This window comes from Parasteatoda tepidariorum, chromosome 5 (genome assembly GCF_982258835.1).
Source record: "Parasteatoda tepidariorum strain Cologne lab strain chromosome 5, Ptep-v5.0, whole genome shotgun sequence".
In the NCBI taxonomy this organism is placed as follows: Eukaryota; Metazoa; Arthropoda; class Arachnida; order Araneae; family Theridiidae; genus Parasteatoda; species Parasteatoda tepidariorum.
Window position 1 is genome coordinate 39,834,044 of NC_141759.1, and position 14,738 is coordinate 39,848,781.

Consider the following 14,738-nt stretch of genomic DNA (forward strand, 5'->3'; position numbering starts at 1 on the left):
GCAACCATTTTTGTTTCCTTGTTAATACTTTCACCTCTCTAAATTTCATAAAAATAAATAAAAAGATATAAAGAATTTTTTATTTTATTATGTAACTTATACAAAATACCATATATATATATATTAAAAATATAGAGAAAACATGGAAAATAATATAAAGATTGATGTAAAGAAGAAAAAAAATATTATAATGAAATATTTTTAAAAATATTTAAAAAAAATAATTATTAAAAAATAGGAAAACGAAATAATGAAATTATTTTGTTTTAATTTTCATTATTTTGTGTTCCGGCTTTTTAATAGTTTTTTTATAAAGTTTTTTAAAAATATTTTATTTTAATAATTTTTCTTCTCTTTTCATTTATCATCATTATATTTTCCATGTTTTCTCTATAATTTTAATATATTTTATGATTTCTAAATACTTGCAGCTTATGTGCTGTAAATGAAAGTTATTAATTTTCTTTGTTTTTCTCTTTACTTTTTATCCTTTATATCTTTATTGTGCTATATATAATTATATATATATATTTGTTTGTGTGTATATAATATATATATTTGTTTGTGTGTATATAATATATATATATGTGTGTGCGTGAGTCTCTCTATATAAGTATTATATAGCACAATAAAGACATTTATTGTATAAAAGACTTTCTTGCAATGATGTGATATTTTATAAAATATCAGCATTTTATGTATAAAGAATAACATTTATACAAAAATGATAAACAAATTTAAATTTCTAAATTAGCTTCGTGTCTTATTCAGGTAATTTAAGATTTAGATAATCAGTTCCTTTATTAAGCTAGTCTAAGTTAAATAAGGAAATTGGAATTGATTTAAAAATATATTGATATATCGTACAATCCAATGCTTGGAAAAAAAATTATTTTTACAAAACAATTTCATAATTTTGTGTATATTTGTAACATAATGTTCTTAGTTGTCATTATAAAATAGGTATTTTCTAATACTGTCATTAAATTATTATTTTTAATTTCACATTTTGCATAACTGTATGTTACTTTGACAATATATTTCTTTGAAGGTGTTAAAAGGGTTAGACAATTAGAAAGAAATACCAGATACTTCCGCAGGAAATTAAAGCAACAAGGTTTTATTATATATGGCAATGAAGACTCTCCTGTTGTGCCTCTTATGCTCTATTTCCCATCGAAAGTGACGTAAGTGGCCCTTATTTATCAATCTATATAAAAAGTTAAAAACTGACAGCTGTACAAGAGTTGTGTGATAGATAAACCAAAAATTTTTCTAATTTATATACAATCTTCTTAAGTGCGATTAGAAGCCACCCAACTGCCCTTTAATCCCTATAAATGGGCACTCCTTGCCTTTTTTGTAAAAAAAAAGTCACCATGCTTTAAAAATACTGCTTTTTTTATTTTATTTTTTCAGGAAAAGGTTGTTTTCTTAACTGCTTGTTTCATTGAAAAGTCTTTCTGAGTTATTTAGTTATTGATAATTATTTAATTTTTAATTTCATTCATTCATTTTATTAAGATTTTTTTTTCATGTTGTCTAGTTGTTCATAAAAATTTGCATGATATTAAGGTCCCTAGAGATGTTCACATCTTTTATTAGTGGGGAAGAATTATTAATGAGCTTTTTAGTGATTTTAAATTTTACCATTTTATTTTTTTAATTAATACCTTTTATTAAAACAATTTACCTTTAAATGTTTATTTTCTAATAATTTTCAATTTAAAATATAAAAAAAGCTTTCAAATTGTTTATAAATTATTCTCTTTTTTTTTTTATTTGAATACTTTATTTGAAGAGATTTTATATGCAGTGATTGTCTTTTAGCTTGACTTTAATTATTTTTTAAAAACATCAAGTTTTTCTGCTATTTAGGTAAATTTAAAAATTATGGATCAAATTCAGTTATTATTTAATATTACGCATTTTAATAAATTTTAATGATGATAAGTGCTCAAACGTGCCCTTTTCTGTGCAGAAGCACTCTGCCTTTTTATATTCCTAGGAAGAACTCTGTTATATATTATCTATTTTCTAATACTATATGATAAAATAATAGCTGCAAATAATACTAAATTCTTATTTAAACAAATTTCTAAAAAATAGAAATAGTAGTGAAATACAATTTAAAATTTTTTTCTCTTTAAAATTGATACTTTTTTTCCTCGAAAACTGGGAATTTTATTTTGGGGAATAATAAACTTAAAAACCTTTTTAAATAATCTTGCCACAAACATTCATATGAAAATTTGCACTAAGAAAAGTAATCGAAAAGATTTTAAGTAAATAAGTCTTGCATCCTTCTAGGTCTGTTATTTCTTATTATACTCAGTGTTATAATGATATAGCAGTTAGCTAAGAGCGATGAAAAATTAGATCCATGTGATATTCCCTCAATTTGAGTAAACATATATTTTCCTTCTCAAAGATAATTATTAAAAAGACAAAACTTAATTAGAATTTCCCAATAATCAAAATCATAATTAAGGATATTTTTAAAATCATAGTAATATGTCAAAAGAATAGTTTAAAAGGGGGAATGCTATTGGAAAGTTTTAATTTTTTACCTTTTATATAAAGCTAAAATTTATTAATGATATTATTATTTAAATTACAAAGCTTAAAATTTTTACTATTATTCAACTCCTTATTTAAAAGTTAAATATAATTTTATCTTTTACAGAATATTGCATAATTATTGTTAGCTTTGTCAATGAGGATAATTACAAAATATTATTGTAGTTGTTTAATTGATTGATGGGTTTTGGAAAAAGTTGTATTGTTACTGTTATTTAAATTTTCCTAATTAAAAATAAAGTTTTTAAAGTAATAATAAACAGCCTATTTCCATTCTGTTAACATATCTAATGGTAAGGAGAATATATTTGATATTTTTAAACAAAATTTATTGAGAAAATATTTTAGAAGTTTATTATATGATGTGTGGTAATTGGGTCTAAATTGTGTGCGTTTCAGCATTAAATTTCTTAGTACAAAATTTTCTGTAATATTTAAATTGCCAGTAATAATTTTATAATTAAAAACAGTTTTAGCAAGCGATTTATTATATTTAAAGCTGTGTTATTACTTATGTTAAAATCTTTTAATGTAATCAAATTTTGAAAGTTAATAACAAAATATAAATTATTTAAATGTTTCTTTTTATTTGGTGAAATTTGATCCTTTTCAGCTTTTAAAGGATCGAAACAAAAGAATTTGGAAGTGTAAATTTAATGAAAGAAAAGTTAATAATAAAATCTTGAGGCTTATATATATTTTTATTCTTAACCCTTTGAAGCACAGTGGTACGACAGCGAAACCGCACTTTTTAAAAAATTATTCCTAGCGGCACAAAGGTCAATCTCCGAAACCAATAATATTAAAGCATTATTTTAACTTTACTAAACATCACCAGATAGCAGCACTACACTTAGATTATATCTTCCTTTGAAAAAAATAAAAAGTTTTCAAGGCCCTTTTTCATTACTACAAGTTTTTTTTTTTTACTCAATAAAATACAAAAAAAGTTTGAAGTATATCACTCAGATTTGTTGTTTATGAGCTTCTTTTGACACACAAATTTTTCCCAATAAAGATTCCTCAGAAAAGTATTTCATTTTTACCTTTATATTTTTTGGTTTCAGAGTGAAGCCACTGTGCCCCTAGAACATTATATCCACCAACAAGAGTCTTTTTCCCCCTTCCTTCACTCAGATAGTGAAGTGGGTAAAAATTTATTAGGGTTTTTTCTTCATGGGGCTTATAAATGGGGAGCAATGTGTCTCTTATCTATTTCTATTGAAAATAAAGTCTATTACTTCTATTACTGAATTAAATACACAAGATAATACAGAAGAATAAGATTACATTATTACATATCACAGTAAATGCTGAGTAACATATTTACTTTTTATTACATTTTATTATGCATTTTATTTTATATTTTATTTTTATTATTATACATTTTATTTTTATTATTATATATTTCTGTACTATTTATTTTATCCTGATATTGTATAATATATATTATATTTTACTTAGAATATTTTTTGTGTTTGAAATTCATGCGTTTTATTTTTCACTAATATATATTTTATTATATACTATTTTTGTATTATATTATATTTGTTAAAGCCTTTTTTGGTCTTTAAAATTATATAAATAGTTTTAGTACTTTAAGTTTATTGTTTGATTTCTGAAAAGTGAAAATTTATTGTAAAAAAAGTTAAAAAAGATAATATTTTTTTTTCACATGAAAATGTTCTATGTGGACACTGGTTAACCACCGAAACCACCACCCCCTGTGTGGTGCAATTAATCAGAATTTTTTTTAAACGTCATTTTCCCATTGTTAGATCCTAAGCATCATAATTAGTTTCTCAATTTTAAAAAAATATGAAAATTTATGTTCGTGTGCCTCAAAGGGTTAAGGGAGAAAACAAATTCTTTCATTGGTTTAATATAATGTTTATTAAAATATCTTTTTACATATAAGAAATAAAAAGTGAAAAAGAGAATAAGTTGGATGTTATTAAAGTTAATCTGTGTATGTTGGAAGGTATTATGGTAAAATTGTTTTCTATAAAAGGATGTTGTAATTATCTTTTTGTAGTCTTAAATCGATATCTTCTAAAGTATTAATTTTTACACTGTTAAAAATGTGTACTCTAATTCAATTCTAGGCTATTAATAGTTTTATTACTGTTTATATCTGAACAGTGTTGACTATTTACTGTAGAGAGTAACTCGCTGTTGTTATTTCCTGTTACAAAAACTACAGGTTAACATATAAAAAAATTTTTATTTTACAGACAGATTTGGAGCTATCGTTATTATTATCGTTATAAGCAACAATAATTTTACTGAAGGGGTTATAAATAAATAAGAAAAGATACTGCAGGAAAGGATAAAATTAAAAGTCTGATTTATTTGTTTATTTATTACTTTTTTAAATTTATTTATATTTCGTTATTAGGGTATTTATTCAAGGATTATTAAGTGGAGGTGTTGCCACAGTAGGAGTGTGTTATCCTGCTACGACAGTTGTAACTTCCCGTGCGCGATTTTGTATATCTGCATCTCACACTAAAGAAATGTTAGATAAAGTAAGTACTGTCTTGATGGTTTTTGACACTAGTTTATTTAATGTTACTTTTTTGTTGGAAATGCTTAAATTTATAATCGAATTCGATTGAAATTTTTCATTTTATTTTTTCATTATATCACTCTTAATGTGTTACGCATTAATTAAATTTAAACAGTTCTTAAATTTATAATATTTTATTTAAAAAATTGCCAGAAATTAATTTTTATTTACATAATATTCTATTATAATTAATTTTATGAATAAATATAAATTTATCAATTATTTATTTCCAAAAAAATTGTCATTTAATATCAATAAGAATGTGCACACGATGTTTGTAAAAGTTGAAATATTTTCTTAGAATACTACATTTGGAATTTTAACTTAGGGAAGCTTAGTTTGTTTCGAACTGTCTTTCTTTTTCCCTCCTACCCGGGAAGGGTTTATTCAATTCACAAAACAATAATGAAGATAAACAAATTTGTGAAGGGTTCGATTAAAACATAAATTATTTTGCGAAGGATCTGTTTTTATATAAAGATATTTTGTGAAGGCTCCGTTAACGGATCCAAATTTCTTCTAAATAGACCCCTGAATACATAAAGTATTTGCAGTTTTCTGAAGCATTCTTTAGTTTAAAAAATTATTTTAGACTTTAGATTTGTAGTAGTCTGTTTTCAGAAACATATGTAATGTTTATCAACAGTAATTTATTGAAAGCATTACTAGAATAGTTCTAATTATCCATGCTATGCAATCCATTATCAGTTTGTTCAAATAATGAATCTAAAATTCTCTATTTACCTCAAGATATTGCACAATGAATACTTAATATTGTATAAATTTTTCATTGCTAATACGACCTGGAATTGTTCTCCAACTGATTGACTTTGGTTTGAGCCAACTAAAGTTGTTAGCAATATGAACTCTTAAATGAGCTAAAATTTCTTTACATCCAGTTAAAGGCCTTGGAAACTCTTGAGTCTTAGCTGCAAAGCCTTCGTGATTCTAGCATAAACTGCTTGAGAGCTGTGAAGAAACCCTTTTTGGCAAATTCTTTTCCACCTTCATAAGTATTTTTAACTCTGGAAAATAAGACATGGTGCATAGCATTTTTAAAAAGTGCTTAAAGGTGCTTAATTTTGATTTTCGTTTTTTATAAACCCTTAAAGGTGCTTTTTGCATTGGGTATTTTTAAAAAGTGCTTAATTTTTCTTTTCGAAAATGATTTCTTTCCTTCTTGACCATGTTTAGTTTTGCTGCGTATTATGCAAAACAGTGGTTTTCACATTGTTCTATTCAACGTTTTCACAATTATTTAACCACAATCTATTTCAGCGTACTGTCGGTTCATAGCGTATGAAAGAGCCAATATTTTTACAGGTTTGATGAAATACTTGCGAGTCTGCATGTGCGTATAGTGAGATTATTGCACTCTCACGTACAACTCTGCTGCATTTTGCAAGATATTTTCAGTTTCAAGCTTCACTTTCTATCCTCTGAAGTCAAACCGAAAAATCCCTTGATCACTTTTATAATGGCTAATATAATCAAGAAAAGAGTTCTTTGTCAAAAACTAGTTATTTTATCTTGACCATGTAAAGTGTTTGAAAATTATTTTGCATTTTGTTAACGTATATAGTGCTTAAAAATATTTTTTTAGTGCTTAAGAGGTGCTTATTTTTTGTTGAAAGATTTGGCTACTCACCTTGTAAGAGTTACGGTAAATCGTGTAGTTTCAAATGACCCAAAAGTTTTGTCATAATATCAAAAGGAAAACAAATATCTCAGGATGATGCAGTTGGGGTAGTAATAATGCAATAATTTTTTTTCCTGTCTCACTTTTCTCTAAAAGTTTAAATTTAAAATACATATGGAGGTAAAACAGAATTTGTCATAAAAAGTATCTCCCGTGGTACAGCATCTTTGTAAATTCTAAACACTTTTCTCTAAAGTTTAAATTTAAAATACATATGGAGGTGAAACAAAATTTGTCATAAAAAGTATCTCCCGTGGTTCAGCATCTTTGTAAACTCTTAAACACTTTTCTCTAAAGTTTAAATTTAAAATACATATGGAGGTGAAACAGAGTTTGTCATGAAATGTATCTCCCAAGATACAGTGTCTTTGTAAACTCAGGGTTTATCATTTATTCTTGTCTTAACTGTAACATAAGTATGACAAAAAATTGTTATAATAATTAAGAATTGACATTCATTTTTTATCTTCTAGGCTTTGAATGTCATAGGAAACGTAGGAAATGAAATTATGGTGACTTATTCCAAACAAGACAGATCTCAAACAGAAATAATTTACTAGTCAATTTCATACTTTGTAGAGCAAGTGCCTTAAGAGCTCCAAAACTCTGCTCCAGAAACAAGGCTTACTTGTGATTATGACTTTTAAGGACCATCCAGCTCATGAAACACGAGGTCAACAGATGTTTGCCTAAAAATGACGCAGATTAAAAATTAGTTTTCTTTTTTTCTCTCTGTTGCATTTTGTACCATTTGTTATTGCACAATCTGAAGAACACTTCGAAGAATCGGAATAAAGCATACTGTTTAAAAAAAAAAAAGTTGTAAATTAAAAAATAGGTTTTTAATCTAATATTACCGCTACCCATAATATGCATTTAGTAAAGCTTCCTAGTCAACGTCGTAGATCCTGCTTTTAAATATGCCCTATCATTTGCATGATAGCATTTCTGAAGGCGACATTAATATATTAAAATCAGTTTTGTCATTTCGTGTATTTTACAATTCAAACTTCTGTCCATATGCTATATTTCTCTAAAAGTGTTGCAGCACTTTATGCTGCTTTTTAAAGAGCTTTTAATTTTTTTAAATAATGAACCAGAAATTATTTAAAATGTAACGTGAATGCATTGTAAATTAAGGCACATTTTTAACAAACTAGTTGTAAATTGAAAGAATTGATGCTTACTAACTTGTACAGTTTGGGCTTACAAAACCTTTTTTTTTTTACTAAGATGTATGGTCTTGCTGTTACACATTAAAAGCATATGTTTATGGCCTGTTATATTATATGTTATGAAAGTAAACCAATGTATATACCTGTATAAAAAATGTAATTTGTTTTTAAAGAAAATTATTTTTTCCTTTTGTCGTGTATTTTACAAAATTACAAGCACTATTTAAGTAAGAGTTTTTATAAATTATTTCAAAAGCATTGAAATAATCCCCATCAAGTTTCCAGTGTTAATTTAGTGGTGTACAATTTTTTGTTTAACTAAGCCAAAAAACTTATTTTAAAAGCTGAAATTGGGTAAAAAGTTTTGGTCAGTCAAAGGTAGTTCAATTACTTCCCTTAAAAAATAACTGAATTGATTCAAATTTCTGAAAGTGTTAAGATAAGTCTTAAAATCATAATAGTAATAAAAAAAATGGAATGAGTATTTAATTACAAAGTAAACATTACATTACAACGTAAAAATATTTAATAAGCTTGTACTATAAATTTTTCGAAAAAATATTTTTAACAATTTACAAATTTTGAATTCTTTGATTAGACTTTTGATTTTTGACAAATTTGATTTTTAAAAAATTTGAGGGTCTTGTTTGGCCCTGGAACTCAGGTTGTGCCTCTCCATTTTAATTTAATTTAAACTTAACATTTAGTTTTGCATTTATAGGCATATTACTATCAGTAGCTAAAGTACTTTATTAATTTTTTCAAATGCTGTTGTAAACCATTCTACTTATTATTTGTGACTCATCGATTGTTCTACTAAAAATTTTGAAACTCAAAATATTATTAAATTGTTAGTAATAGTAATTATCATATTTGAAAAGATATAGAAATTGTTTTTGGCTTCTTGTAGAAACATTATATGCAGGTAATATTTTTTATTTGAAATTATTCTAAAGTTTTTCATTGCAAAGGACTTTTTAATGCTGAAAATAATTTGATTTTTTTTTTTTAAATGTTAAATTATACTTTGTGAAAATAATGATTTGTATAGAGTAATAAGTTCTAGTCAAAAAAGAAAATCTTTTAACTTAGCATAGAATTTCTTATTCGTAATATTTTTTAATTATTGAAAAAATAAATATCTTTTTTTATTTTGCTTAATTTTTAATGTTGCAGTTTATGAATAAATTCTTTAAAGATAGTTATATGTATGAAATTTTGTTTGTTATCAATGGAAAACTAAAAAAATCATCTGGTTTTAAAAATAATAATAACCAAAATTATTTTTATTTATGCCGAGTTTTGAGTTCCTATTGTTAAAAGTATTCTTCACATATAAGATGCTTAATGTTTTTAATTTTTTTACTTCAAAAGTTTTTAAAGTAATATTTCCTACATTTACTTAACAAATCTTTAGTATTATAACCAATATTTATTTACATTTTGGTCACATTTAATTTCTTCTCTTGTTAAATTGTTTTATTTGTGATGGATATTGAAGTGTGTTGTAATTGTAAAGAAGTTAAAATGTACAAATATACATTGAGTGAAAATTTATTGAGTGCCATGATTTCCTCTAAATTATTGTTAGGAAATGTTTTACGTACTGTTGAATCTCGGTTTTATTATCTATGATTTACGTATCTTTAGTTGATTTGTTAATTGTAAATAAGTTTAACTGAGAAAATAGAGGTGTACATTTCACTGTCAGACCAACCCAAAAAATTGAATTGTTTTAAGCAATTTTGTTTTAATTTATGTGACTTATGAAGATTTATTTAATTTGTAAATATTGTTTAATTTATCTTTAAAAAAATTTTGTTCTAATCGGGGAAATAAAATTCATTTTTATCTTGCTCACTTTTAAGTTAATAAAAAAAATGTCCATTTTTTTGTAAATAAACAAAAATTTCTAATAAAAAATATTTAACCCTGTTTGGCTAAATACTTAGAAAACTTATTCTATCGTAATTTAATTCTGCTATTCTTCCAAATTGCCAATTTCTATGAAGCACAGAGTTTTTATGTACACTTTAAAATTATGGCTTCCATTTTACTGTACATTTCTGTATAAATTGATTTTATTTGCTTCAAATAGTCAGTTAAATTAATATTTTATATTGAATGAAACTTCTGAACATTCAGTAGTTTCAACATTTGAAGGTAGCTATTAAAGAATTTAATTCTATTTGATTTAAATAGCTCTAAGATTTAATGATTTTTTTAAATCATTAAGTATACATGTTATACCTTTTTGCTATTGATGTACTTTTTGTTTCTTATAATTTGAAATGAATATGTCAGCTGTAATATAAATGCAGTCTATCCTCAAACGAGCTAACTTGGAAATCGCAAATTTACAGTGATTCTGATATGCTTCAGTATTTGCTGTTCGATAATGGGATAAGAAAACGAATACATTTCTGCCAACTCTTACTTCTACAAAATATTTTTTTATAGAAGAAAAATAAAGTTTTTGAAATTTGATGTTTACATAAGTTATGAAGCTTGCTCATTTTATTAATTTTGTATGCTAGAAAAATTTAAACTATCCATGTGCTTTAACAGTTTCTTCTTATTTTTTCTTTCTTTCGGGAATTAATTATTGGAATTTATTTAAAAGCAACTCTTATTAGGCTAAAATGTTCTAGAATTTTACATTAAGGTATCTCGGATTTTCTAATATATAGGTTTGACTGTATCTCTTATATTATATCTGACATATGTTTTACCAGTCATAATTTAAATGCTTCCTCAGAGATGAATATTTTTATATATATATTCAGTCCAAGAAGTGTTGTAGCAGGAAGGAATGTAGATTCCATCTCGGCAGCTGTAATAACCGTGCTTTCCTATTGTGCTTCTGAGCTATAGTACCCTCATTTGTAATAAAGCATGCAAAAATCCCTTTTACTGAAAGAAAGAAAAACAAAACCTTTTTATAACAATGTAAGTTATTTCATATATGTAAATCTTTAACTTTTATCTTCAATATAATGGTCAGTAAATGGTAAATAAACATTTTTTACTCTCAACGTCTATTTGATCTTTCTATAAATAATGCACAGCAAGTGTAACAAATAAATTAAAATATAGAATTGGTGCGAATAAAAGTAATTTATGTATTATTTATTAAAATGGATGGGTTGCATAATTGGATGTATCTCTGGATATAGTCATGATTAAAAATAGTTAAATAATTGAAATGTCATGAAAAACTAATTAAGGCCGAAATATATAAAAGGGAAATTAATTTAAATTAAGGCGAATGTGATCGTTAAGGAAAGTGGTTGTACAATGCTAATGTGGGATAACAATAACCCAATAGGTTCAAAGGGTCACAAAGTGTGAGGTTTGAACAAATTGGATGATTTGGAAAAAGTGCGAAACTAAAATAAGTTAAAAATTAAAGATAAATAAGATAAAGTCATGCTATATCCAAACATAAATATGTGATTTAATACAGTAAGCTGATGTCTCCAATCAGAAAATTACAAATTCCCTTAACAATAAAAAAGGTACTCACCACCCACAAACAGGAGGACATGATAAATCATGAAAATAGAGGCAAATAATTTCTCCAGCACAAGATTAAATTATCAACATATTTTATTTAGTAACATAAATCTTTCACCACATCTACCAACACAAGAAAGGCATTTTATTGAAATGGGTGACGGGAGAATTAAAACACAGAAGGCGTCATAAAAAAATGTTAATTATAAAAGAACGAGTAATTTAAAGGTTAAAATAAATATGGAAAGAAAGCTTAAATTCGAGAAGGGTTTTTTTTTAATGTTAAAGAAAATTAAAGGTATAAAATGTTGATTTTAAATTTACAGAAATTGATTATAGTTATGCATTTTATTTAAGGTAAAGGTTAAGAAAAAAATTTGAAAAGAAATCCCTCGATACGGACCGAAGTCCGCATCTCGGAGAATAAAAAAAAAATGAACCTGCCCGAAGGCTCGAGAGAGAATCGTTTTTAAAAAGTGACTTAAAAATTCCTTAACTGGTATAGGACCAGAAAAATTACGGCCAATTAAATTTAAAGAGGCGGAGAGTTTGAAATTTAAAGGAAAGAGATTGGGTAGTTAGCCCCCCTAAAATTAAAGGAAGAAAAAGAAAGGCGTGAATAGAGGGGTTGGTTGACTTTCCCCACAGGAAGAGCGATGACCGCAATGACCATGAGAAAGGTCAACAAGAAAGTTAAAATTGCTAAATTGAAAAAAAAGGAATAACGTTTAAAGAAAAATTAAAAGGCTTAGGTAAAATTAGAAATTAAATTGTCACATTACATTAAGAGTAAATGTGAAAGCAAGTAGCATGCTTAAGATGTATGCTTAAGCTTAGTAAGCTTAAGTAGCATGCTTAAGATTAAGTAATTTAAAGTATAGAAAAAATATTCTCTGGTAAATCTACAGTGATCCATTAAATTTCAATTGCTGAAAAAAATTTTCTTTTGAAATATTAAAATGCAAAAAAATAATGACACAAAAAATATAGGGGGTAAGTAGTCCTGCTATAATTTGTTTACAATTTAATATTTTGAAAACATTTTTTTTCCGCCTTTGAAATTTTTTTTGTTTATTCTTAGTTTGACAGGACTCTCTCTTTTCTAAACTTTAAAATACCTATGGGGATGAAATAGAAAAGCTTCTCCTGTGGTGTAGTGTCCTCTTAAAGGTACTTATTTTTCGTTTTAATTTCTGAAGAGCCCTCAAAAGTACTTATTTTTCATTGGGTTTTGGAAAAAGTTCTCAATATTCTGTTTTGTGAGTAGAGATTTTGAATATCTTCTAGGGTAAAACGCCCAAATCCTATTCCCATAGTTTACGTTTTGATATTTTGCAGTTGAAGCGCATAGTTTTATTTATAAAATATTTCAGTAAAATCGATGCACTGCATTTTTTTTTTTTTTTTTAATGGAAGCACTTAAGAGTGTTACTATTAAACTGAGATTTTTTTCTCCAATATTTGTTACTTTGCCTGTGCTGTTTAAATTCCAAATATTTATGAAAATTGACGGGTGACGTTTTTATTTTGCACAATAACTGTGCTTAAAGCATTTTTATTTCCTATCTCTCAACAAATAACACAACAATCTTTTTAAGCATATTTTTAGTAACTAAATTAAAAGACTGAACATTTTTCATGGGTTTTCTTTTTTTAAATTTATATATTTTGTAAATCTTAATTTTAAAGCATCATTTAAGGTAAACATGGATGTAAAAATTTAAATAAATTTCCTCCAGATATTCCAGGGGAACAAAATTAACACTGCAATATTTTGCAAGAGTGTCATTTACAAATATCTTTTGTATTATTTAATAGTTACATACAGTTAATGTTTAGCAGCATGATTAAAAGGAATGTTCTCTAGATATGGGGTTTGTACTTGGCAAAGTAAGAATTTATTTAAATGTTACTAAGCCAACAAAACTTAAAACAGCATTCAAGACTCCTATCAATTTTTATTTCAAAACTAGTTTTAAATTATGCATTAAAATGTATTAATCAACACAAATGATACTATTTCAAGTAATTCGAATGATTGTTTATTTTTGTTATATAGATACAGAAATATATACTATTCTATAAAGAAGAATATTCTACAAGTTTTACAGTTCTACACGTTCTAAAATCACCTTTATTCATTTTAATGAAGTAAGCAATGTTGACTTCACTTTAATAATCAGAAGTTTGTTGATAATAGAAAGGTAAAAATTATCGAGAAATTGTTCTTTAAATGTTGGGTGCGTTCTGAAGTTTTTCTGCCTTTTCCTTAGAGAAATTTTGCTGCTAAAAAATGGCGTATTTACTCTGCCAATGATTCTGACAGAACTAAATGAAAACTTAATAAATAAAAGCCTGAAAATATAGTACTCGCTAGAGGACGTATTCTAGCGTTGCGATTACGCATTTGCGTTTTTGAACGCACCAAATTAAATCAATGTAGCTCTTTGATCGCTTTTTCGGTATTTATCACTATGAATTTTTAAAAATCTCGACAATTTTAAGACGACCAAAGAATGATGCGTGAATTTCGAATTTTACTATTCACTTTTAAAACTCTTCATTTGTGTTCATTTCATAGTTTATCTAAGTGACTTTTCGATCTCGTTTTCGGAGTCATTGTCAAATTTCCACGTGTGTCTTAAAATACCAATCTTTTTAATACATCATAACTACTCACTTTTTTTGAATTGTGCAAATAGTAATCACTAGAGCCCGGATCTTGATGACCTAAAAAGTCTCAATTAATGCCCTTAAAAAGTGCAAAAAATGCCCTTAAAAAGTGCGAAAAATGCCCTTAAAAAGTGCGAAAAATGCCCTTAAAAATGCGAAAATTGCGCTGAAAATGCCATATGACATGACTAAAATAAAGTAAAAATATTGAACTAAAACAATGTTTTACTCATTAAAATTATTATGAGTCATTTCAAAAAATATAAAGCAATGCAATACTTGTTCATTAAAGTTTGAAAAATATGTTTTATATCCTAAAATAGCAAAAAAAGGAAAATATATTGACTCCAAAACATTTTCATTTTGTAAAAAAACTTTAATGAATATAACAACTTCCATCTCATAATATTACTAAATATCAGAATTACGTTGGATTATTAAATTTTCTTTGATATTTTGAAATGTAAACGAGCGTTTCTTGTCTGAAAGTAAATTTTTATACCTGGAGAAGCTTCTTTCAACGTCT

The 14,738-nt window shown here is 25.8% G+C and overlaps 1 protein-coding gene across 2 annotated transcripts in view; it reads left to right on the forward strand.

Moving 5' to 3' along the window:
- Positions 1-11,058, forward strand: part of LOC107438107 (serine palmitoyltransferase 2) — a 71,306-nt gene extending 60,248 nt beyond the window's left edge. For both annotated transcript variants that reach the window (XM_016050291.4, XM_016050300.4), the window contains exons 9-11: positions 1,052-1,187; positions 4,979-5,108; positions 7,322-11,058. In XM_016050291.4, coding sequence (XP_015905777.3) covers positions 1,052-1,187; positions 4,979-5,108; positions 7,322-7,408 — 353 coding nt within the window. In that variant the 3' untranslated portion in view covers positions 7,409-11,058. The remainder of the gene's footprint in view (positions 1-1,051; positions 1,188-4,978; positions 5,109-7,321) is intronic.
- Positions 11,059-14,738: the final 3,680 nt, after the last annotated feature.